At 34.7% G+C, this 25,858-nt stretch overlaps 1 protein-coding gene across 3 annotated transcripts in view; it reads left to right on the forward strand.

Moving 5' to 3' along the window:
- Nucleotides 1-25,858, forward strand: part of Rab23 (RAS oncogene family member Rab23) — a 44,019-nt gene extending 18,161 nt beyond the window's left edge. Inside the window, exons 1-6 of one of the 3 annotated variants that reach the window (XM_089638646.1) lie at nucleotides 7,399-7,424; nucleotides 8,349-8,470; nucleotides 10,433-10,595; nucleotides 14,328-14,407; nucleotides 22,487-22,665; nucleotides 24,701-25,858. In XM_089638646.1, the coding sequence (XP_089494772.1) occupies nucleotides 8,388-8,470; nucleotides 10,433-10,595; nucleotides 14,328-14,407; nucleotides 22,487-22,665; nucleotides 24,701-24,819 (624 nt within the window). In that variant the 5' untranslated portion in view covers nucleotides 7,399-7,424; nucleotides 8,349-8,387 and the 3' untranslated portion in view covers nucleotides 24,820-25,858. Of the gene's footprint in view, nucleotides 1-7,398; nucleotides 7,425-8,348; nucleotides 8,471-10,432; nucleotides 10,596-14,327; nucleotides 14,408-22,486; nucleotides 22,666-24,700 lie in introns of those variants that run through there. The other 2 variants (XM_089638645.1, XM_089638644.1) reach the window with 2 other exon arrangements.

Consider the following 25,858-nt stretch of genomic DNA (forward strand, 5'->3'; position numbering starts at 1 on the left):
TACTTTCTAATTCTAAAACCTCCTATCTATACGTCCTACCTACGCTAGAATCACCCATCTGGTCCTTTGTTCTTCGTAAATGATGAATAATCATGCCACATTCATAGGGTTGCCATTTCTAAAATTTGGCAACCAGGACAAGAGGCGTGAAAACCCCGGATTTTAGAGCCCATAACCCGGACATGTCAACAGGTTTTTTTAAACACAGTCAGTGTAATAAAAACAGTTTAAAATGTCATAAATCACCTTTTTATTTATTTTCATACCTTAACATTGAATTGTGTCATCTTTTATAATCATTTTAAATGTACCTAACAAAACAGAATCTTATTACAGTTTGTTACACATTGTTTTCATAATCAGTTAGAATTTTTTCATTCTTAAAATAAAACAAAAATTATTAATATACTCTGTTATGAAAACTAAACCTTATTAAAATATTAAACTTAACAAAATTCAATTAAATTTTTAAACAAAAATCTTAAAAATACTGAGATCATTTTAGTATTCAGTCTTACAATTTTTGAGGTAACTCTTTTAACTGAATAATAATTATCTTCTTTAAATTTGTATCAGCAGCCATTTACACAACAAAATACCTCTTAACATAATATGAATTAAATTCAGTCTTCTTAAATCTTAAGCAACAAAACTGACCCTTTTTAAAATTTAGACTTACTGGAGTGAAGTAACATTATTAATTTTTTAAAACATAAAATATCCACAGTCCGTGTGTGGCGGGCGGCCCAAGACTTTAAATTTTTAAACCCGGACTACAAATGAAACCCCGCCCGGACGCTCCCCGGACGCCTTCTAAACTAGGACAAATCCGGGGAAACCCGGACGGATGGCAACCCTACACATTCATCAACTTCTCCGCACCCACATTCATAATAATACTTTATTCAGGCATGCGGAATGCGGATGCTTGTAGGAAGTGAATATGAACAAATTAGATGCCCCAATTTCTAGGTATCTACTTAAATAGACTACGACTGTTGCTTTTGATGTTTAGACCTATTTAACTCTTGGAATGACATCCTTCTACGACCTAGTCCTCCTTAGGCACGGTATATCGGTTAATTTAAACCTCAGTTTGTTTGGAATGTAGAATGTAAGAACTTAGCGCGGCTTAGAACACAATCCGTATATAAGTCGGTAGTCTAGATATCAGTAATATTACACGCATTGTTTATGATTTTAATAGAGCAATTTTCTTAATTTTTCTATGTAAAACCAAATTACGTGAGTGGTATACCTGTGCCTGTTCTGTCAAATGTTTTGGGCGGGTTAATTTACTAGTTTTTGTTTTTGATAAAATTCCCCACTTCAATCAGCATGGTGCTAATTTAATTTTAAATAGTATTTGTTTTGATGGAGTCGATTAACTATTCATGAAATTATGATGAAAAAACCGCTGTAAACACTGTTCTGAAGTAGAAAAATCCCTCTTATAAATACCTTATTTGTCTATTTTGGATTGATTATCAATTAATAACATCAACATCCCCCATCGCTCGATGAATACAATAGTCCATACTGATAAAATCAGGCAATTTATGTATATTTCGGTGAGGTTGTTTTCGCAATTAATCACGTAAACGTCATATTTGACATCTGTTGCTGCTAGCGCCTCAGCGTCTAAAATAGGAGCTATTCTGTGGCTTACCAAGGCTTAAGCGGCCGATTTAGCCCGCTTAAATTTGAGTGAGGAATGTGGTACATAGCGAGGATACGGACCGACTGATATACTGGTGTGTGATGGATTAAATGCCAATCGCCCCCCATGCGCCGGCTGACAATATTGTCGTTATAGCTATCTTGTTGTTTGCACCCTGGCCTGAAGAAAGGACTAATAAATAATGGTAAACTGGTCGAATTCTGCTGCATGCAAAGGCTTTAAAAAAAAAAACAACACTTGATTTTAACTTAAATATCTAATGGAGACAACTATTTAAGTCGAGGGTTTAAGTAAACATGCACAAAATAGCTTTTTAAGGTGTTAGTTTGGGTTATTTTAAAAATTTATGCTTGTTTCATAACCTTCAAATAAAACTTTGAATGTGAAAAAATGGAACTTTGAAACATATATATATACCTATATAAATTTTTTTTTAGACGCCGTAAAAGGCTTTTACAATATAGATGATTTATGTTTACAGTGGTTCACAGGAGCGAAACAGTATTATGTTAAACAGAATAATTACTGAGAAATTATGTTGAAAATTAAACAAAAATAACATCTGGTATACATAGGTACATTAGCATTTTTATTTTCAATCCGTACAGTAGTTTAGTATTGAGGTTATTGTTACCTTCAATATTGAATTTGGTTGAATTTACTGAGAACTAAGAGTTAGCTCTATTGAATCAGGGCTGTCAGTAAGACATCTCATAACAATTTTGGGAAAAATTATAGTTTTGATTAAGTATATAAAATTATTAGATAACACTCTTCTGTCTGATATCTGATGTAAGTGCATAGTTTAGGTTCTGTGATAACTTATGAATAGAATGGTATTATGCCTAATAACATTGATAATTACGACAGAGGTATGTTATTATAGCCTTCTTATAACTATATTCCGTGCAGTTGAACACATCTACTGCTTCTGAGAAAGCATTGCCAACTGCATGCAATCTAGGTATAAGCGAGTTTCTAAATGACGCAGTCCTGATATTGTTATTAAAATTAAAAAGAATTTTGGATCGAGTGGTTCTAGTGGGTATATGGAAGGTGATTAGGCTTAATATATCAGGGCTGTCTATAATACCATTGACAATTTTAAAAATAAAAGTCAAATCGGAAATAAGTCTTCTATCTGATAGTTTAAGTAAGTTTAATTCTTTCATCAAGTGATTGTAATTTATTGATTCTATAGGTAGACCGAGTTTATAGTTAATGTATCTTAGGAATTTATGCTGAATTTTTTCAATAGAATCGGAGTGGATTTTAAAGTAAGGACACCAAATAGGAGAATTATATTCGATTTGACTTCGAACAAGTGAGGAATATAAGATTTTTAGTGTTGAAATATTTTTAATGTCTCTGCCATTTCGGAGAATGAAGCCGAGCATTTTTAATCCTTTGTTGGTGACTGTTTCTACATGTGAAAGAAAGTTAAATTTTGAATCGAAAATAATGCTGAGATCTTTAATTTCACTTACAGAGGCGAGAGAAACATTGTTAATTTTTGTATTGATAGTTAAGGGGTTGTTTTGTTCTGAAAAATCTTATAATGTGGCATTTACTAATATTGAGATAAAGTTTGTTAGTTTTGCACCATCTTCCACCACATAAATAGTTATTTATTATAGTAACTAGCTGTACCCCGTCTGTCTGTGCATATGGAGAAATAATATCGCTTGTTACTTTTACATCCGACAGATTGCGCTGTTTTTTTTTAAAAGCACGTTAATCACCTGTCAGAGGTGACATCTATATAATATAGGTATATAAAAACATACGCGTATTCAAATACAACTTTGTGTCAAAATTTCACAGGAATCGGTGAAGATCTTTCCTAGATTTAAGATTTTAAACAAACGAACATTTAAATTTTTATTTATATACATAGATGTTGAAACCAAGTGCTAATTATTCGTTTTGCATCTTAATCATGTAGCGGAGTTCAAAGTTTATAGTGAAATAAAAAAATGTTAAGTACCTACGTATAACATTAACGGTTTATACAAAATTATTATTAAGGCGATGCCATACGTAGTAATGCAAAATTATGTGTTTTTGGTTTGAAAATTTGGTCGCCTAGAAATGTTTCAGATGCTTTAATTAAATACTGCGAGTAGAATACATCTTGGCCTTTGAAACGATCGAGTATTTTTTATATAAGTCTTTTTATAAGCCCAGAAAAAAATAATATATAAGGCCTATGAAAACTGCTTTAAAGCTCGAAATCTCCTACTTACGAACCCATTTCGGTTATGGTTTTATTGTATAATGTGGCAATTTAAGTTATCTATAAAATGATCGAAAAAAAAAATAATATTTATGCCTGAACATCCACAAAATAAAATAAAAGGCACTTTTTGGCCATGTTTTTTTTCTTGCATAAATCAAAACAGGCGGATGGTGTTAAGCGGGTTGTTATTGATAGCGGCTCAATTTAAAATATTACACGACGTAGTGCATCGCTTTAAGCGCCAAAGTTACAAATCTTATGATCTAAGATGAAATTTCGGTTTTGATTTAAATAAGAGAATTATTATAAACATACTTTTTTGGATGAGATGTCTCGGTACTTTTTGCAGAACTGGTAATAAATTATGTAGGTACTGTTTGAACCGTTGGATGGTCCGGTATTATTTGTGCAGGTAGTACCTTCCTACCTACCGTTCTCACGTCTGATGTTATTCTCAACCACTTTTTAGATAATTTACAATTAATTCTTAGTGTCAGTATCATATTATGTTTCACATAAAACAATATACCCCCAGGCCAACGAAAGAGTAAAACTACCGGGTTAAACGTTTTGGTTACAGGGAATTTGTGTTTAATTAATTCATCTAAATCTAAGCCATAACCTTAGATTCTAAGGCGTTTAGTTGAAAACTGCATTCCAGATGAAATTTCAAGCTGATCAAATTTCTTTCATAGACAAAGGTTTTATTACAAACTGTCTCTGGTTTATATTTCGTTCGCGCGTGTTTTGTATATTGTTTTTTTTTAGATACCCCTATTTGAACTTCACTTTTGTTTCGTTGAATAATAATAATAATAATATCTTTATTTAGGATAGTTTACACATTACAACTATGCATAGGTACATATATTATTATTGTGTACATTGATTTGTAACTATTATATTTAAGGTTATAAAATTAACAGAAAAATACAAACATAATATTGTGAAGGTAAAAAGAAAATAAAAGTACAGTTGAGGTTTCTAAAATACCGCCTCACTAGGCTAGCCTGTGTTGAGGCGAAAATTTTCGTGTTAGTTCCTAATGCCTTTGAACATACCTATACTTGTATTAAAATGTATTCGCTCAATAATGTAGTGACTTCAATAACTGCGAATTTGGGTGAATGCACCGGTGAAGGCCCTATTCTTATTTTTGATCTAAATTTTTACATTATCTTTGAAATTTTTTTGTGAATCACATTGTTTTATGCTGTCTGGAAGAATGTTGTAGAGTCTTGTCGCAAAGTATTTAAAGTTTCGTTGACCAAACGTAGTATGTGTTATCGGTATTTGTAGTAAGTTTTTGTTGAATGCAAACTTGGAAGTTAACCCATTTACCGTTATCCGGTCGAGCTGAAACTCGGCAGATGGATTCGTTGTCGATGACAATGTAATCTATCAATGTGATAATCATATACCGAAAAATTATGGATTATTAAAAAATCGGATGTCTTGTTACCAGTTAATATACGAAATAAATATCAGTCCTATACGATTGGTATTTGGTGAGGTCAGTAGAGTTGTCGGCTCCAGTTTCTGACTAGAAAGGTTCAACCCAGAGTCAAACCAATTTTTTTAAAGTTTTAAAAGAAATTTTAGTAGATGTAGGTATCATAGTAAAAAAACTTGGCTTTTACCGGTTGATTTTTTTCGTTTTTAAACACGCTCATGACAGTAATAAGGCAATGCAGTTATTAAAATACAGTATAACAACTGTAAAATAATAAAAAAATGTAATCCGATGAATTATATCAATCAGGTTTATTTACGGATCTACCAAATCGGGATTTAAAACTTATCTCATTATTTGTCATGTCATCAGGAGTGTCACTCAGAATAAATTGTGCAAATTAGAAACAAATCCAAATTGGGTCTTCTCGTAAAAAAAGTGGCTCTGTCATCTTTAGTTATTTCCTCTTTAGATCCCCGGCACAGCTGTTTTTTTTCTTTCTAAAATTACTTGCCAATTGTCACATAATTTAAATACATATATTAGGTAGGTGATACCTACATATTTACAAGTTGGTAGGTACTACCCCAAGATTCATATTTTCTAAGAACCTTGGGTAGGGAAGACCGGGAACAGTTGTACCAATTTAACTTTTAGCATTTTCTACGTCTTCGGTACAAGATTCATTTAAAAATAATACTAATTCTCAACGGCAGATAGTTTTGTTGCTAAGCTACAAGCGCGTAAATAGATAGGCTGAAATGCTAAAACTGACCCTGATCCCGGGGCCAGTTGCTAGATATTAGTTTAAATTAGAGGTTCCCAAACTTTTTTGCCCCGTAGACCACTTGCCAAATATGTTTTTTTCCGTAGACCCCCCCCCCTGTCTGCCGAGTTCTTTGTCGGTGCTTACTCCGGTCAGTTCTTCTTGTCACTTGATATCCGATTCTTTAACGTTCCATTTCCAGTCATTTAGTTAAAATGTCCTTAAACTTAGTTTTGAAGTCTGTTTGAAGTGCATTGAAATGTTGAACGTCATTATTACCCTGGACGTTTTTCAAAAACAAGTCGGCGAACTAGGAAAATTCGAGGCTTCCAATGTGCAATGTTTTGCTTGAATATATTAATTCTGACGAGAAGAGGAATGTAGACTCTATTTATATACCTCAATTGACACCTTACGAAATATAAAAATACAAATATCAAATAAGTAATTTCTCAGTCTATTATATTTGTGCTAGGCCTATTGTGTCATCTACTAAATGTTGACTTGAGGTAAATGGGGGTCCGCCGTATGTACCCCCATTTGAATCTCGTGGACCCCCAATTTTTTTTCTCGCTGACATTGACCCTCAGCAAGCCTATATCGACCCCTGAGGGTCCATATAGAGCACTTTGGGAACCTCTGGTTTAAATTTTAGGTAGATTTTCAAAATGTTTTGTAGATTTCCGAACTTTCGGTACATTTTCTATGAGGATCCTAAGATGTTAATTTAATTGGGTAGATTTTCAAAATGTTCGGTAGATACCCGAAATTTCGGTACATTTTCTATGAAGATGCGAAGATATTAGTTTAATTGGGTAGATTTTCGAAATTTCGGTACATTTTCCATGAATATCGGTACATTTTAGCTGAAATCGGTAGATATACCGAAAATTCGGTAGGAATAGCATCACTATACTGGCGACAAGTCAGCACGTGTCAGGGCCATCGCACGACAACGCATCATAAACATACTTATTACGGTTAGTGAGTTATTCGCCTTGGTGCTACTGACCCGTAGTAAAATTGTCCCCGGTCTCCCCTACTATCGTGGTTGGTTACCTTATTAATGGGTTGCAAGTATAACCCAGTTATGTCGGCTTTATAAATTAGTATCTTATAAAGTTTTTAACCACATAACGGTATAAAGTCACCTTAATGCAAGCTTTTTGGGTCATATATTCAACATTCCAACTCCTGTTTGTTAAGTGTGTGCTTAAAAAGTGCAGTTTGGTTTTAAAGTGTCTTTCACGCTGATAAGAAGATGGTCGACTTTTGCATGACCTAGGTACATGATATTGCAACTACACATTTCATCAGTTTATTTGATATTCGTTTTTCATTTCGATCTGAATAAAACTTATACAGTGTGCTATAGAACGTAGGTACTTACCGGACAAACTATTTGGACCAGCTATTTGGAGTAAAAAATGTAAATGGCATTATGGTTTTGGGGTGATTTTTTTTTCACCTAAAATCATTTTAAAAATCAATAGGTTAGACAGTTAAGGTCGGGCGGGGGGTTAAGAGATTACTCGATGACCAGTATTGAAAAAAAACGATGTTAAAAAATTTTCATCCAATTTCAAAATGCCATTAAATAGTTGCCAGGTATGCCTTTTAAGACTATCTACATTATTTACGAGTGTATTGTAATACCGTCGTGAAAAATGTGTATCGCTAATTTATTAGGAATCTCTTAAAATTATTAATAATCTTGTTAAAAACGTGGTTGCAGGCGGTTTCCTGATAAACTTTTAGTAAATTCGTAATAATATCGGAACAAATGTTCATTCAATTCAACCTGAATTTGCCTTGATATTGACGAAATGCGGAAATATTAGGATTTTTATGAACACGTGTTCCGACGTCGTGATAATAGGTCCGTATTTTACTAAAAGTTCTCCAGGAAACCAATCAATTCATTCGTTAACGGCCCAAATAAGTTTTTAATCTGATTACGAATAGTTTGAAGAGATTCTTAACAAGTTAGCAAAAATTTTTATCAGTAATTTTTCTCCGTGTTGGATATATATGTAGATACATAATATAATCAATGTAAATAGTTGCATGTACGCAAAGGGCCACATTTTGCTCGCAAGCCGGGGTTTGCTGACCACTGTCTTAGTATTGGGCAACAGCTGTTCATGGGTAACTATTGATGGTCATCGACCTATAACAATGTATGTAATTGATGATGGTAAATTTGCAGGTGGTGATTGTAGGCAATGGGGGAGTGGGCAAGTCTAGCATGATCCAGCGATACTGCAAGGGGACCTTCACCAGAGAGTACAAGAAAACCATCGGGGTTGACTTCCTGGAAAGACAAATAGAGTAAGTATCACTACGTTATATATTTTTATAACATTATAGTCAATCTTTTCAATGAAGATTTGATTTTTATAGAAAGCTGCAGTTTTATTTCGAGATAGATGAAATTTTACACGCTTGACCTTCAAAACAGGAGGAAGGTCACTGTCTATATGTGATTTCAAAAAACCACCCCATCACTTTTTCCCATCCCTAGCAGAATTTTAGTACTTGATGACATTGAGTACACTTGACATACTCAAGCATCATAAGGAATTCCTATTTCTCATCCTCTATTCGATTGATTTGATTTCGCCAGTTAAAGGGGATCCTATATTACGAATTTATGTACACTTTGCTCTAGAACCTATAGTGGAGATTTCGTACCTCGGACAGCCTTATTACCAAACATTTTATTTATTTATTTATTTTGTAAGAAACAAACAGCTTTTATATAATATACGAGATAAATATACAAGTAAACTGAAGTTTCACAGAAGTTTCTTATATTAAAGTGCATTAAAAATGAAGTTTTAGTATCTTAAAATTAATTTGGTGTTAAAGGAAGGGGAGAGGAAGAGGAAAATAGGAAGAGGATAGGAGACTCTCATATTAATAATCGATCGTACGCATTACTTCATATCGATATTTCTTTAGGTTATTACCAAAAATGTCAAAGCTGTAAAATTTTGTATTATATTGTGCACATATACGAGGAATTGGGGAATTTTTTCGAATGTTTGTTCTAGACAAGGGTAGATAAAATAAATCAGATTGTCGGGTTGATCTAGACCAGTGATACTCAACCTTTTTCTTCTGCGGGCCACATTCATATCTTTGCAAAGCTACGCGGGCCGCAACACTATACTGGTCCCCCTTTTATTATTCGAAATCCATGGGGGGGGGGGTTGTTAGAGAATTTCTGTAAAACATAATAATTCCCCATAAAAAAATTAAAAGCTCCCCACAAAATATTTCAAATCCGGGGGGGGGGTTGTTACAGAACTTCGCTGAAAAAAAATTCCAAAAACATCATATGTAATTCCCCACAACAATTTTTCGAAATCCATGGGGGGGGGGGGGGGGGGTAGCTACGGATTTCCATTTTCGAAAATTTCCGCCCGCAAAAAATATTATATCAAATGGATATATAAAGAAAAGTTCAAAAGGTTTTTGTTATGTTTAGTAGCCTAAATGGCGATACGCCTTCGTTGGTGGTTAACACTGGTAACCATTTAACTTTGGAACTATCAAAAATTATTTGCGCGCATATTTGTCTGTCAAATCTTTGTTTTTTAGAGATAGATCTAGCGTGTGCAGTTATGGTGTGCAGTAGCAACACTCTTGTACCATATTATATTATATAGATAGTATATTATACTTATACTATCCTCTTCGGGTTTCAATGTCTGTACGTCAAAGTCGCAATTAATCTAAAATTAACGTGATATAGAATGCCAGATTTTGTAAATCATGTTCCTGATATTAAATGTATTGAGGGCCGCACAAAATAGCTCGGCGGGCCGCAGGTTGAGTATGACTGATCTAGACGGAATATGAAGATTTATTAAGTTGGTAAGTTCTGGTGAGTCCAGACAATTATTTAGGATTTTAAATAATAAGATTTGATCAAAAATTAGACGTCGTGTTTGGAGGGAGTTAAAGTTATGAAATTTAATGGATTCGGTATAATTTGAGAAGTGTAAGTTTAGTTTTTTAAATGTTTTTTTTAATTCTTTCTATTCTTTCGATATAGGCTTGGTATAAAGGAGTCCAGATCGGTGTACAGTGTTCCAGGTGCGGGCGAATATATGAGGTGTAAAGGGAATATAGAGTGTTTATGTTGTGGAAGGGTTTTGCTATGCGATTATATTATAAATATCACAAATTCTATAATTATAATATTGCGTGATTTTTCACGGGTCTGTGCTAGTGTATTATTGTATTGTGTTTCCCGATTAATGTTTCTGCGTGTAAACTTGTCAGATTAGATGGGGAGGAGGTCCGCCTGATGCTGTGGGACACGGCGGGCCAGGAGGAGTTTGACGCCATCACCAAGGCCTATTACCGAGGGGCGCAGGCCTGCGTGCTTGCCTTCTCCACCACGGACCGGGACTCATTCCAGGCGGCGCACTCCTGGAAACTTAAAGTCAGTCAACATTATCATTTCATCCGACTTCATTTTATTACATCTCCTTTTATCTAATTTTATATACGTAGTTTCATCTGATTTCATCTCATCATTCGATCTGATTTTATTTCCACTCATCTCATGATATGATATGATCTTATCTCATCTGATCTCGTATCACCTGGTCTCATCTCATCTAATTTCATTTAAAATTTTATTTCATCTCATCTGTTTTCATTTTATCTGATTTCGTCTGGTATCATGTTATTTCATCTTATCTCATTACTTTTCATTTATCATTTCATCTATTTTCATTAATTTCATCTCATCTCACCTCATTTCATTTCATATCATCACATCTGATCTCATCTCAGCTCACATGAACTCGTCTCACCTGGTCTCATCTCATCTTATGTTTATTAAATTAAAGAAAAATGGTAGAACCTGCAGACAAGTTGCCTTGCCTTGTGGCAGCACAGCGTGACTACTCGTTTTGTTATTATTAATATTCTAGTAGGTAATATCATTGTTTTATAATAAAAAATCTAATTTCATGTGATTTCATCTCATCTGACCTCCTTTCATCTGTTTTGGTCTTATTTCATCTCATCTCATTTATTTTTTATTTAATTTCATTTAATTCATCTCATCTCATTTCTTTTTTAGTTAATTTCATTTAATTCATCTCATCTCATTTCTTTTTTATTTAATTTCATTTAATTCATCTAATTTCATCTCATCTCATCACCTCATTTAATTAGTGTGAGATTAATATTTACATTAACATAGTTTCAACGATTCCTCAATTTTTCTAAAAAAGAAATTTTTCTCACTTAATGGAATGAGAATTGGAAATTATTCCGTTCCTTCTCACCTTTATAAAAATCACGTGCTTGACTCCTCAGATTGTACATTCCGTGGTCTAGAAGTGGGAACTTTAGATTACATATTTTTGGTTGTCCCTCTCTAAACCAATATCCTCTCTTCTATCTTGCCTTATCTAATAATGCCTCCCCTCCATTCAACATCTCATCTCTTAGTCTTAATTCGACACCAATCTTCAATATAATTTTGAAATATGCTCATTTAAACAAATTTTATTTAAAAATTCACCATCCCTCTCCCCATTATTTGAAATGATAGTCTAGAACACCATAGACTAATATTAGACCATCAATGTAGAACACCCTTTAAGAGTGAAAAAGCCAGAAACAATTTTAAAAAAACTTGGCTGTGGTCCGTGCAAAGTTGAGGAAGTAAAGAAAAAGAGAACGAATGTTTAAATCAGTTTCTTCTTGAAAATTCCTGATAAGTTAGGCTGGCCGCATACATACGTTTTCCGTATTCGATTTCCGAATTCGTTTTCCGTATTCGGACATCCGAATGCACGGAATCAGTAGAAAATACATTAATGGTGCTGCCACACGCAAAGTTCACATCAACAGATAATATAAAGCACAATAGCGCTCGCCATACAATCCCATACAGACCCGACACACGTAAAAAGATAACGCGCTATAAGTGTGGTTCTGAACTTCGCTAACCGAATTTATTTTACGTAACCGCTCCCGACGCGATATTTGAAAAGTTATGCGTCCCCCTCTCCGCCGTAAAAAGGAGAGGGGGTCATTTTAATTACGGAGCTACCAACTAAGGACGAGTTGTTTCGGAGAATCTGAACAATTCATCAAATTTCAACTTTCATTTTCAAGTTCTGTGAAAGATTTTTTCAAGTTCTGTTTTTATTTCAATTTCGTAAAGCAACTAGCCTACAATGATATAAAAACAGAACTTGAATAAGTCTTTCACAGAACCCGAAAATGAACGTTGAAATTTGTTGAATTGTTCAAATTCTCCGAAACAACCCGTCCTAAGTTCCGTGTTCCCTTTGACAGCCATGACATAAGCAGCCTAATAATGCATTTCTTATTTATTATGTTAGCTCATATCGTCATGTGTGCTAGTAAATTTAGAAACATTAAAAAAAACTTTATTTGGCAAACATACTTAACATATATTTAAAATATAAATATAATCAATATTTGAATTTGAAGTAAACAAATTTTCGCCCTTTCAAAATTAATCATATTTTTAATCTCAGTATTTATATGGTAATATCATTCGGTTTTTTGATAAAGTTGGACGGCCTGATACCTACATAGAGAAGCTTCTAGTTTGTTGGTTTGTTCGTTTGTTGATTGTTTTCATGGGTAATCTGGTTGGCTCTCGTCAGCTCTCGTGCTCTCTTCTCGTTCCCTGCCCTGGTGTTAGTCCTTGCCGCCTTTGCCTTCGACATTTTTAGAAATCGACGTGAGCTTATTTTACAATAATTTATTATATGTCGCTTTCGTCGATCGGCGTGCGAACTGCGAATTTCCTGATTCGACGGAGAGGTTATGTCAGGTTATGTGAAAATGCGCTATTTACGCGCAGATTGTTTAAAATCTAAAAAGTTTATAAATAGCATTTATAATTATATAGTTGGCGGCATCATCATCTGAGGATGAGCTGTCCAACAGATCCAGCAATAGGCGACAAGTATCATCCATTTCGAAAACGTGCTCAAGCTGTCAGTAAGTAAAGTTGTCACTTTGACAGATGAAATTATGTTTCTCGGCCGCTCTCGAATTCAACTGACCCCCTCTCCTACCATACGAAGAAATATTTGATAGCGTCGTGTGTCGGTAGAAAAGATGATGCGCTGTACATTAACTTTTGATGTGAGCTTTGCGTCTGGCAGCACCATAACTGCCGCACACGTTCGTTTTAGTTCCGAACGGAACAAATTCCTTACGCACGTTCCGAATGCAACCGGCGCGTTCGGAGAAACCGAATGGAAAAAACCTAATGACGTCATGTGGAACGCAGCTCTTGCATACATTTTGTTTGTGCCGACGCAAACGTTCGGAAATTTCCGTTCAGTAATTCAGTGTTGCCAACGGATCTTGACCTTAATATCGCCGTTTCTCATACATAAGGTAGCGTAAAGTAGCCGAATTTGCTGTTAGGTGGGACATGTTTAAAATTGATGTTTTTACGTGAAAAAAAAAAAATCGTGGGGGGGGGCGTGGCTAGAGAATTTGAAGAAAATATAAAATTTGTCCTCAGAAAAATAAATTTCATGGAGAATTTTGGGACATGTTTAAAATTGATATTTTTGAAGTAGCTTAATTGGCGACCAGTCGCCTTTTAGATTTTTTCGGCGCCGATTCTCGCTCTGAGTAGCCTAAATGGCGATATATCGCCCTTGTTGGCAACACTGGTTCTGACGTTTAAACATTCCGAATGAAGAAAAACGAACGTTTGCGCTAGTCTCACGGAATTCCGAATACGGAAAACGAATTCGGAAATCGAATACGGAAAACGTATGTATGCGGCCAGCCTTAAGTAAGTTTATGAACCATATTTTATACTTCTTTTTATGGAGGAAATTAAAACAAGTTTGAGATGTGCAGACTTCAAAAATAAATTCAAATAATCTGTTAATAAAATTCCCGTTCAATCGCATCAGTGTCAAATAGATGCTATAAATAATATTAAAAAAATCGTTGAAGAACAGCAAAAAGTTGACCGGCAAAATAATAAAAATCCCACCAAAAAAATTGCAGACTTCGTATTTTAGTCCGGGAGATTAGAGATCCATAAATAGAGTCAATCAATCGCCAATCTGCATAGAATAGATAGTTATTCTATATATTATCTATGCCAATCGCCATTTAATAATTAAAAATTTTCTGTTTTTTCTTTCAGGTGGAAAACGAATGCGGCGATATACCTACAGTAATAGTTCAAAACAAAATTGACCTGATGGATCAAAGCGTCGTCGGGCCGTAAGTATAAATCAATTAATAATAATTTAATAAACTTACTAATTTCAGTTGTCGGTGAATGGCTAAGTAATGTAAAATTAATGCGTGACATTATTCAAGTTCAATGAAATTTTAATTTTAAAAATTGGAACTGCCGTGGTTTGGTAAAAACCTTCGAGCCAAAAAATGGAATTCTTATAGGACAGGATTAAAACGAATATTTACAAATTTGCAAGAAAATTAAAATTTTTGAAGTTTATGCAAAAGTGGTTAGTTGTTTAACAATTTTTTTATGTCAAATATTGCATTTTTATAATTATAATTATGAGAGAATCATTTTATATACGGGTAAGACTCTCGACTAGCATTCCGAAGGTCGCAGGTTCGAATCCCGGCGTGCGCAAGTAAATTTTATTTGATGAATTTGTGTTATTTTAAAATTTATTTATTAAAAATAATATACCGTTTACTTACGACACGTTCCAGAGTGGATGATACTCTCAGTATCGCCATATTAAAACGTTGCTGGAAATGGCTTTAACTGTGTATGGTGACCAGATCTGACTATCCAGGTACTCCCCCACCTTCCTCTACCCCATCTCCCTCCGCTCCCCACTACCTTCAGCCTCACAAAATACCCCGATTGGGAATGCCATAGTGTCACTGGCTCTGATAAAAAAAATGTCTGAATGGTGCTAGAGACTGTATACCATAAATAGTAACGACTTAGGACTGGTTGTTTCAAAGAATTTGAACAATTCATCAAATTTCAAGGTTGAATTTCAAGTTCTGTGAATGTTCTATTGAAGTTCTGTAATTATTTCAGTTTTGTGAAAAAACTGTCCAATAATGATATAGAAATTTGATGTATTGTTCAAATTCTGTGAAACAACCTGTCCTTAATCTAAGCCAACCTAATTTCACCTAACCTAACGGAACTGTTATTTCATTTAATTTCTTTTTATAATTCGTTATCAGTTGTACAAAATTATTTCCGAAAAAACACACTTCCAAACATAGAATAAAGAATAACACAAGAAGTGTTTTGTGATCTAAATATTTGCCTAATCCTGGCTTAAATTTTCAATATAAAAACCGTATTTACAAAATTTAAATGGGATGAAATCTATGATATTAGGCGTGTGTAAGTGAGACAGAACGCTGGGCTATTGGGCTAAATGGAACATTTTTTCCATTCAAATTTGTGCGAAAGGCACTTCTCATTGTGTAATATAATTTACGAAGAAAATTATTTTTTTTGGATTTTGGCAACCCTCTGAAATTGACACAAAAATACACAAATTTCCTCTATGTACATAAGCTTACACAATCCACGCACAAGCCTCACACAGGGTTAACTATTACATTTAAAATGTCTTCAGTTTTCGCAATAGGACTCTCTCCTAGGCATCTTCAAGTGATATTCTTTATTCTATCCTTCCAAATAAGTAATGGCCAATAATTTCCCTTGTCGTGAATTTTGGGCGGTGAACTTTCCTTGCTATGAAATACCGCGGAGAACTTTCCCCGCAGTGAATTCACCTGATGACAAAACCGGTTAGATGTTCAGTTTGCATAAACACAAGTTGTAGATCCCTATGTACTTACTATTTCCAAAATAAATATGAAATAATTTACAAAGATCGCAATATTTTTTTACTGACTTGTTTACTTTGACATGTTTTTGCCATATTTCTCACAGTAAAGTCAATAATAAATGTTATGCGTACTCTCTCTGTAGAGATTTATTATTTATTTCTATTGGTTACTTTAACACGTCTAGAATGACCAGTTTTAATCCGCTTGTTTGCTGAACAAACCGACATAAATAGAAATGCATTGATAACTTCAACATTAAATGTTTTTTATGGATGTAAAAGTAAGCCCATAAATAAACCACTCAGAGTAAGCCAGAATAGTTTAGTCCACAGACATAATAAAAAATATATAAAATAACTAACTGGCACACAAACAACGTTTTTTTACACTCGTGCATGATTTTCTATGCAGATTTTCTAAGTGGGTACCTACACTTGGGTTAAATAAACTTTCATTAATTCAGGAATTAAAGTGGCTTAAAATGATATATCTGGGTATTTAGCACGGTCGATCGATAAAAGATTTATCGGTAATGTCGGTAGCTTGTCATCATTCTCGAGCACACCTGCAGATTGATAACGTACATAAAACAGTCCACGTCGAATAAATTAAGAGCTTCCAGCCGTTGTTCCCAATCCTATTGATTAACAGTTGAGCCGGCTCAACACTGCTCAAACGCACAACTACGCCCTTTCCAACTGAAAGGTGACGACTGAGCGATCAACAGATTTAAGGAAGCCAAACTACTGGATTAAGCCTGCCTCAGTAAGTAAATAGTTATAAAAATTGTCGACAGAGTGAAAAATATTCGCGACGCCAAGACACGGTGGCATTAAAGTAACACTTTATTTTTAACATATTACATTCGTTTTTTTTAACATATTACGTGCATATAATTTAAAAACATTATATACATTAATAATAAATACAATAATTAATTCGTCAATATTAATTTAACTTTGATTTTATTGTCTACGAAAGTGGGCAAGGCCACTTACGATAATCAACCGTAAAGATGTTTGGAAACTGGCGAATTGAAAGTTACTGATCAAACACTTGGCTGATCGGAGCCTGAGATTGATCGTTCGAAAGTTGGGAACAACGTCGTTGTGAAGTCTTGTTTGTTATTTGCCGATCTGCAGTCATGGTCGGGAACGATGAAAAGTTATCGACGGTATCGATAAAACTTTTATTGATCGACTGTGTTACTGTTCAAAAACACTGAATCATCTTCTTCTCCCCTTCAGCCTCACATTTCTTGACAAATAGGAATGCCATAATAATTCCGCTGCTTCACTCATGCGGAAACAAAAAAAATGTATTTAATAGGAGATAGAATCAAGTCCAATTCGCACCAATTGTTTTTCTCCACGTAAAATTATTTCCACAACACATTGAGCTAACCTACAACCAATCGTATAACTTCTTCTAACTGTTTCTAACCATATTCTAACATCTTAACCTCTGTCGCCCTCTTACTGGGTAGGTAGGTACTTTTGGTATTAATTTTCGCAACCAAAATTCTCCCGCCAATATTCCTGTCAAACAATATTTTTCTTTGAAATTTACAGCGTATTATTTACGCTTTCAAAATGGAACAATATCCTTATCTAATCTCTCCAATATGCTTACTGGCCCTTAATGGGCCAAGAAGTTCACCGTGGATTTCTGACATTTATTTCTACCCATAGTGTGCCGACAAATCTACCGTAGATTCGCTAGTAGTTCACTGCACCATCACTGCACTATCCCCAATTTTATTGTATTTTTTAACATAATGGCATAAGTACTCAAAATTTTTTTTTCGCCTGGCAATAAAATAATGGATCATAATATTGTTCTAGACTCTCGTTTCGTCGAGTGTAAAATATACTTTTAAAATTGTATATTTGTGAAAGTGACAAATATATTCGATTTTTAAAGCCACTACAGTACTTAACTGTATTTACAAATCCAATACAGTACTGTATTTATTTCCAATAAAGTCTCATTAACCTTATTTTTTATTGTGAAGATCACTTAATTCGCTTTACTGAAAATATAATAAAACCCAAGAATATTTTCGTATTTTATTATATTATACATATTTTATTATATTATACATATTTTATTATAACATAAGAGAGATTTTTGTTTGAATGTATGTAGCTACGTCTAGAAAATACATAAGACAGATATATTATTATACTTTTTATAAATACAGGGTTTTCCAATAAGAGGTGTTATTTTGATATTCAATCGTAAAAGATCAATGGTTTCGTTGCTTGTGTGGAACGTAGCGCCGTTTCGTTGAAAGTAAACGTTGTCCAGATCAATACCATCCAATTCCGACCATAAAAAATCATTAATCATCTCTCGATAGCGCAATCCATTCACCGTAACTGTTGCTCCAGCCTCATTTTTGAAAAAGTAAGGTCCAATGACTCCGCCGGACCATAAACCGCACCAAACAGTCACACGTTGAGAATAGAGAGGCTTTTCAACAATAACTCTTGGGTTTTCCGAGCCCCAGATGCGACAATTTTGCTTGTTGACGAAGCCACCGAGGTGGAAATGGGCCTTATCACTCAAGATGATTTGCATTTGATTCACTCAAGTGAATTTTAATAATTTCAATGCATTGTTGAAGAGTGTATCGTTCCATTTTTATTAATGGCGTAGTTTCTACTTGTCAAATGTCGAAATGTCAGCTTCAAAAGTAACAGCTACCGAAATAGCGGGCTATTCAAAATAACACCTCTTATTGGAAAACCCTATACAGTAGTACCTCGACATACGAGTTTAATTCGTTCCGCAACCTTGCACGTATCTTGAATTACTCGTATATCGATGCAGATTTCCCAATACAAAACAACAAAATTTTATTATATGTGTTGCTTTCTTACAATTAACTCCATTTATCTTCTTATGTTCAATTATTGTAATCAATGTAAATGTATATTTTCATGTAAAAGCCCATTAGGGCGTAAATAAATAAAAAAAAAAAAAAAAATAAAAAAAAAAATTAGACTAAGTACCATTAATCCGTTCCAACCCCCAAAATGTCACCCCAGTTATTTTTGTTTAACGTATTTATAAATGACAAATATTTATTGTACAAAAACAAAAAAGAGAATGTAAATAAATAAATTAGATATCCTTACTGGTCTTTGCCTTTTTCGCTACATTTTTCTGGGTATCACCTGTAGGCCGTTTAGAAAAAAACATGTCCAAGGAGGTTTGTTTCTTCCTCCCTCTCAGAATGTTCCGGAAATGAGTTAAGCAAGTGTCATTAAAAAAATCAGATGCACGACCTGTTGCAACTTTTTCTGGGTGTTTCTTTTCCACAAACTGTGAAACTCTCTCCCACATTCCTAAGATCTCCTTTATCTCACTAAACCGAGCTCGTATCTCGAATTTCGCTCGTAACTCAAAGCAAAAAATCACTCGCTCACCGGCTCGTATCTCGAAAAACTCGTATGTTGGGGCACTCGTATGTCGAGGTACCACTGTATATTTAAAAATTTATATAAATAAAAATGTTAATGTTCATTAAATTTGTTAAAAATCTTTGACTACCGAGAGTTTTTCACCGATTGCTTTAAAATTTTAACACAACGTTTTATTCGAATACGCATTTGTTTTTATATACCTATATTACATAGATGTCATCCGTGACAGGTAAAACGTGCAGTTTTATCACCTGTGACAGATAAAAACATCCTTTTTTTTAAAACAGCGCCATCTGTTGGACAAACATCCTTTTTTGAAAAACAGCACCATCTTTTGGACTTAAAAGCAACACGCGCTATTGTTTCTCTATCTGCACAAACAGACTGAGCGACAGCAACGCGTGGAGGGGTACGGCTATTATATAAAAAAATATCTGGTAATACAGAACGATTTACAAAAACATAATTTCGAAAGAAACAAGTAAGGTATTTAGAAAATAGTGTCAGCTGGCGTAAGGTGGGCGATTTTAATTTTACCTCTGACACTCTCCTGCCCTATATAAAAAGTTACTTACAGACTGTGCAATCACAAGTAGCCTACCGATATGTTACTCTTTAAAGTGCAGCCCTGGAATTTATACGATGTCAAGTGACTGCAGCGACATATAATTGTTGTTCTTTATCCAAACGAATAAAGAAGAACATTAAAAAGATTTTGGGTTCACCAACACAACGAAATAAACATTAATTGTAGACCATTCCAAGGGTTAATAGTGCCTAGACGAGAAATACTAGAAGAAAGTAGGTACCTTCAGAGCACTGATAAAATAAACTCCAAGTACCTACCCTAAATACATTACATTATCATTATTATACAACAAAAATAAAATTAAAAATTTACCTAAGTTATTTCACACTATCCAAATATTTGACAGCCATTTATTAAAAATTATAAGATAACCCATTTAAGATAACTGATTATTTTAGCAAAAACACATGCTTAACTTATTTATCGGGTTTTAAGTTTGAACTACTTTTTATAAAGCCAATAACAGCATAATAAATTCGATTCATTCAATAAAAAAATATTTAAAATTCCTGTTTCGTGTTTTTTGTTGAATTTATTGGATTAATTATCATATAATCCCACCGAAGATCCACCGAACCACGAATAATGAATTAATGAGTATATTTTTTCGTTTCGTTTTTTTTTTTTTAAAGAAGTTGAGATCGATAATTTATTATTATAAACAATCTTGTCGCATTAGAATGGCCTTTCCAATTTGGAATTTGTTTTGAGGCTAATGGGAAAGAATGGGATGGTCACAAATAATAAAAATATTTGGAAATAGGTTCTTTTAGAATAGTTTTCTTTATTAGTTTTAATTGAACCCAAACTAAGAACCTATCTTAGGTTTTTAGGTTCATTGTTTGGATAAAGAAGAGAAGAAAACTAACTTTAAAACTTTCACATTAATAACAATGGCCACCAAGTGAAAAATCGATTTATATATTTTTAAATGCAACAAGGTGCAGCAAAACAGACAGTGTAGATTTGAAGGGCCGGTACATGTCGTGTGGTGGGGGTAGGAACCTGGGAGGGGTCTTATTGTGTCGGGAGGGTTGTGCTGTTTTCAGTCGTTACAATGTTTTGTTCCGGACAACACCGGGGCTTCACCGTCCGCACATTTCTTGACCACCCAGCGGACCTTCCGGCTGCAATTTGCGACTTATTCCTGTGGGGCTACTTGAAGGAAAATGTTTTTAAACATTGGCCTCACACCTTGGAAGAACTCAAGGATCATATTCGCTACACCCGTCGAGAAGTGCCAAAATTCAGCCGCAAGCTTCAGAAATCGCCATCATCAATGTATTGCTGCAGGGGGCCATCATATCTCTGATGTCATCTTCAGAACTTGATGCATAAAATGGCATGATGTACCGAATAAAACAAAATAAACCCCATTTCTGTACAAAGTGTTTTTAAGTAAAATGGGGTTATTAACCGTGTCCCACTTTTTTGTATATTTACCTTATATATTTTGTTATGCCAGAAGGTATGCAGTGGTAGTGCAAGTGTATACTATATAGGGCTAAAGCAACTTCAAACAACATTTCGATTATGTGAGATGGTCTTTCACCAGGAAAGTATTTACGACTCGGCACTTGCAAAATACCGGAATTTTGTTGTCTTATTGAATTTGATTTTCATCCTTATTGGTCATCGATTCAATAAAGAAGAAAGAAGAGACAAAGGAGATAATTTAAACATGTGTGACAGTCCAAATTTACTTAACATCATTAAATTTCATATACCTACGAGAGCTACTCGTTCCAAAATCATGTTTAAATGTAACAATACCAGGACTGAGCATTTCAAAAACTCGCTTGTACTTACATTACATGAAGTTAGTCATACGCAGATGTGGCGGATCTGTTTAACTGCACATAGTGACGTACTACCAGGGCCGGCCTTGAACCCAACGGTTCCTGGCGCGAGTAAAATTTTATCACCCCTTGTCAAAACCAGTAGACGCCTAGGTGATCACTTTAATCAATAATATTCAGATGATTAATATTATTGTGTATATCCGTTTTTATTTAAAATAATCTCAAGGGCGATATGTTAGGACTGTTAGGCTTTAGGAATTATCAGCGCCATGGAAATTCCGCCGCCCGTAGCGGACTGCTCCAATTGCGCCTGCGTAGAGCCAGAGTGCTATACTATCAAATCTTTTCAATCAATATTAATTTAACCTAAGCCTACTTGTTAGTTGTGATGTACTTGTTTCTCTCTTACTTTTACATCCTTCTAGAGTTTCTGTTCTTTTTATATGATTTATTGTTTATGGTGTATTTATACCGTTGATATTAAATGAATAAAAATAGAAATAGAAAATAGTAGGTACCTACCCACAAAAAATAAAAGTAATGCTAAGTTCCCTCTTCTACATCTAGAGCACGAAAAGTACAATCCGCACAGTCAAGCTTATAAAATTATTTATGTCGGGAGTGCTTATACACATGCAAAATTATATGGAATAAACAATTTCATAATGTGTGATTCCAGGGATGAAGCCGAGCTGTTAGCACGCTCCTTGGGATGCCGCCTGATGCGTGCCTCAGTGAAGGAGGATGTGAATGTGGGAGCCGTGTTCCGTCACCTCGCCGCGCGCTGCCTGCAAGAGCTGCACCGGCAAGACGAGGAGGCCGAGGACCTACTGGAGACCAGACGCCACATTGCCATCAGTGAGTTTCGTTATTAATTCTTCCAAGGAAGCTTCAGAGCACCTAAACCTCAAGAAGACTGCGATACAGGACGCACCATAGTTCAATGACGCAACCAGGATTTTAGAAAATTTGCACGAGTAAACCACGAATTATGGGAAAGGACGAAGCAACCACAAAAGGAATCAAACGCCGCTTGCGATTGCTTTGCTTCTTTCCCATAATTTGTGGCTCGCGTCGCGCAAATTTTGTCACATGTAATACGCAGCATTACATGTGTGTGAACAAGCCAATTTAAAAAAGTTAGGATAAATAAAAGGAACGTTTTGTTATTTTTTTTAATACCGCACTGCCATATTTTTGAATACCGTAACTGCCAAATTGCCACTATTTATTTTCATTATTTTCTAACCTTTTGTCAGTTAATGAAAAATCTCGACTTATCAATCTGTTTGTTGTGTTTTTCACACATAATTTGATTTCTAGTAAAAAAATATACTTTTTCAAATACAATGACAAGTGAAAAACATTAGCATAGAGGAAAATTCTTGTATCCTCACGAGGCACTTCATATAACTTCGTTGCCACTAAGTTGGATCCTCATAAGATGGGGCTGGGATGTTAGCTATTCATCTTATTGTAAAATTCGACGCTGGCTCACAGCCATCAGAAGCTGATAGTTTTACTTTGGATCTACAGCCCACCTTATCCGTAGGTAGAGATGGCTTTCTGGGAATATTCCCCGACCAAATATAAATTTCCCAAAGTCGGGAATTTATTTTATTTTATTAAGAAAATTATCTAAGTGAGGTTATCTCTAATTTTTTTTTTTGTGTATTATATTTCAAAAGTTAATAACGATAGGAAAATTAGTTTTTCAATATCTCAAAAATATCTGAGATTTCAAAGTGAACTTGGGTAAAAAACCTTGGCTGCTGGGTTCCGGTACAGCGCCACATGCACTGATATTTATTTATTGACCTCCATATGTATACAGTCGTGTCTCAGGATGTCACACTAGACTCAATTCATAACTCCAACGGCAGTGCTGCAGTACTGCCGTGCCAGTCACTGATCAAAATATCAACATTTTGAAGGCTTCTATATTTTTTTCCGACTTTATGTCCGGGTTAAATCTTCCCCATAGGAAAAACTAAACCCTTCCACACACCTTTCCACAAATGATTATCTAGTCAATCCACATTATGAAAGTGCATTATATAAGCAAAATAAATACAAAACCAAACAAGAACAACACATGAGTTGTCACCAGAGATCAAATGGGAAAATAATTCACGGACTCCAGATATTTTCATATCAGAGGGTTAGGCTCGGTAGAACTCCTAACTGGGCCTATAAATCCTACTGAACCCTCAACATAAATATTTAAAAAATCTTTCGTAATCCTACTTGTATTTAAAATATTTTATTGTCTTTGTTAATTTTCGGTATTTAAGAAAAATTCAAAATTTCTGTCCTCAGCATGCCCTAATTAATATTGTGATATCAAATTTTAATGCATTTGTAAAGATCATTACCTTTTGTTGTAGGAGAGGTTGTAACCTAACCGCATCGGTTAGTCTGGGGATTTCAATATTTAGACGAAAATTTCCACAATATTTTCCGTTTCGAGAATACATATTCCACAAAATTAAATTGCTGAGAATTACCAATCACTATTTCCCTTTTCAAACCAAGAACGTTGTCCAAAGATTTTGGAATTTCAAATCTGTTACACACGTTACGTTACCATGTTGAGTGGGGAAATTGATGGAATTTATTTCTCATATCTTAAAAGTTCTGACTCAAGATCCTGCAACACGGCATAACACCCCAAAAACAAACAACAAAAAAAAACAAGATCCTGATGTATCCTGATGATCGGAGGCGAACCGCTGATGGCTCCCTTGTAACCCCTCCCTCTCTCTCATAGATGGCGCTGGCAACAGAATGAAGTTCGGCAACTGAAACTCGCTGACAGAATTATTTTCTTTTCAATTTATTCCATATTTTTTTGTTGTTGCGATTAATTAAATAATATAATTGAATTTTTCAGGTGCCTTTAGCCCTAGTCATCTATCTCAGCCAACGAATGGGACCATCGTGCTGCGGCCAGGAAAGCACCGCAGTTCTAAGAAGAAAAGTGTTTTAAGAAACGCCTGTAGAATATTATAGAAACTTAGTAATTACGGTAGGGCAGTACCTTAAATAATATGATACCTAGTTAGATTTAGTAATATTTTAATCTGAATCGTTCGGCTAAAATATAGCTAAGTTTCATATAACAATTGACGTAGAATCATCATTGACACGAGGATAGAACTGTTTTTAGCATGTTAATAAAGTAAACAGCAATAATAGTATCAGATATAGAGGTGCCTAGCTGACAAAATGAGATTTTTTAGCCTAAGAGCGCCGATCTATCGGCAGACAACAATGCTAAAAGCCCAACAGGACCGTACTCTTATTGGAAACTTTGATGTATCATATTATAAAATATAAGACAATGTAAAGAAACATCGTGAAACAACAACATTTGTGAGAGAAGCCCTTTATTATCCAAATAAAACTATGTAATTTCTTTTTTCTCACTTTCAAAATGTTAAAAATAATAAATAGAAATATTTAGGTGGTAAATAAATAAACTTTCATTTTCCAACAAAAAAATTAACTCTTGTGCTGACGATTCATTTATAAATTGTACATTCTTACCAGATAATGTATTTATAAAGGGTCCGTTACGAACATGTTTTTTGATTGGCTGGTACGGCCGAGTGGTTGGCCTCACAAAGTGGTGTATAGGTGGCCTCGATTTCTCTGTTAGAGTGGGAACTTTAGTTGTCACGATGTCGTGGACCCTACTGGAAACTACCGGTGCAACTGCACACAGCTCATAATTCAATGGCTGTCTTACGGGATCAGTTTCCAGGCAGCCTTATCTCCAGATATGGTAACATTCACCGGCCTCCCCACTCTCCCCTGATCTAAGCTTATGTGACTTCTTTTGTGGGGACATCTCAAGTCCTGAGTATACGCTGACAAGCCAGACTGCCTTGAAGATTTCAAGACAGGGTGAAATCATTTGGATTCTACGTCAGATGTTAATTGATGCTACTCAAAGTATTCGAGACCAGCTACAATCATGCATAAGGGTCATTCCGCCGTTTCGTTCAAATTTGCCTGTTTCCGCGGATTTTTTTTTTTTTGCCTTTTT

Source organism: Hesperophylax consimilis, chromosome 13 (assembly GCF_061612785.1).
Source record: "Hesperophylax consimilis isolate HC1 chromosome 13, BYU_Hcon_1.0, whole genome shotgun sequence".
NCBI classification, from domain to species: Eukaryota; Metazoa; Arthropoda; class Insecta; order Trichoptera; family Limnephilidae; genus Hesperophylax; species Hesperophylax consimilis.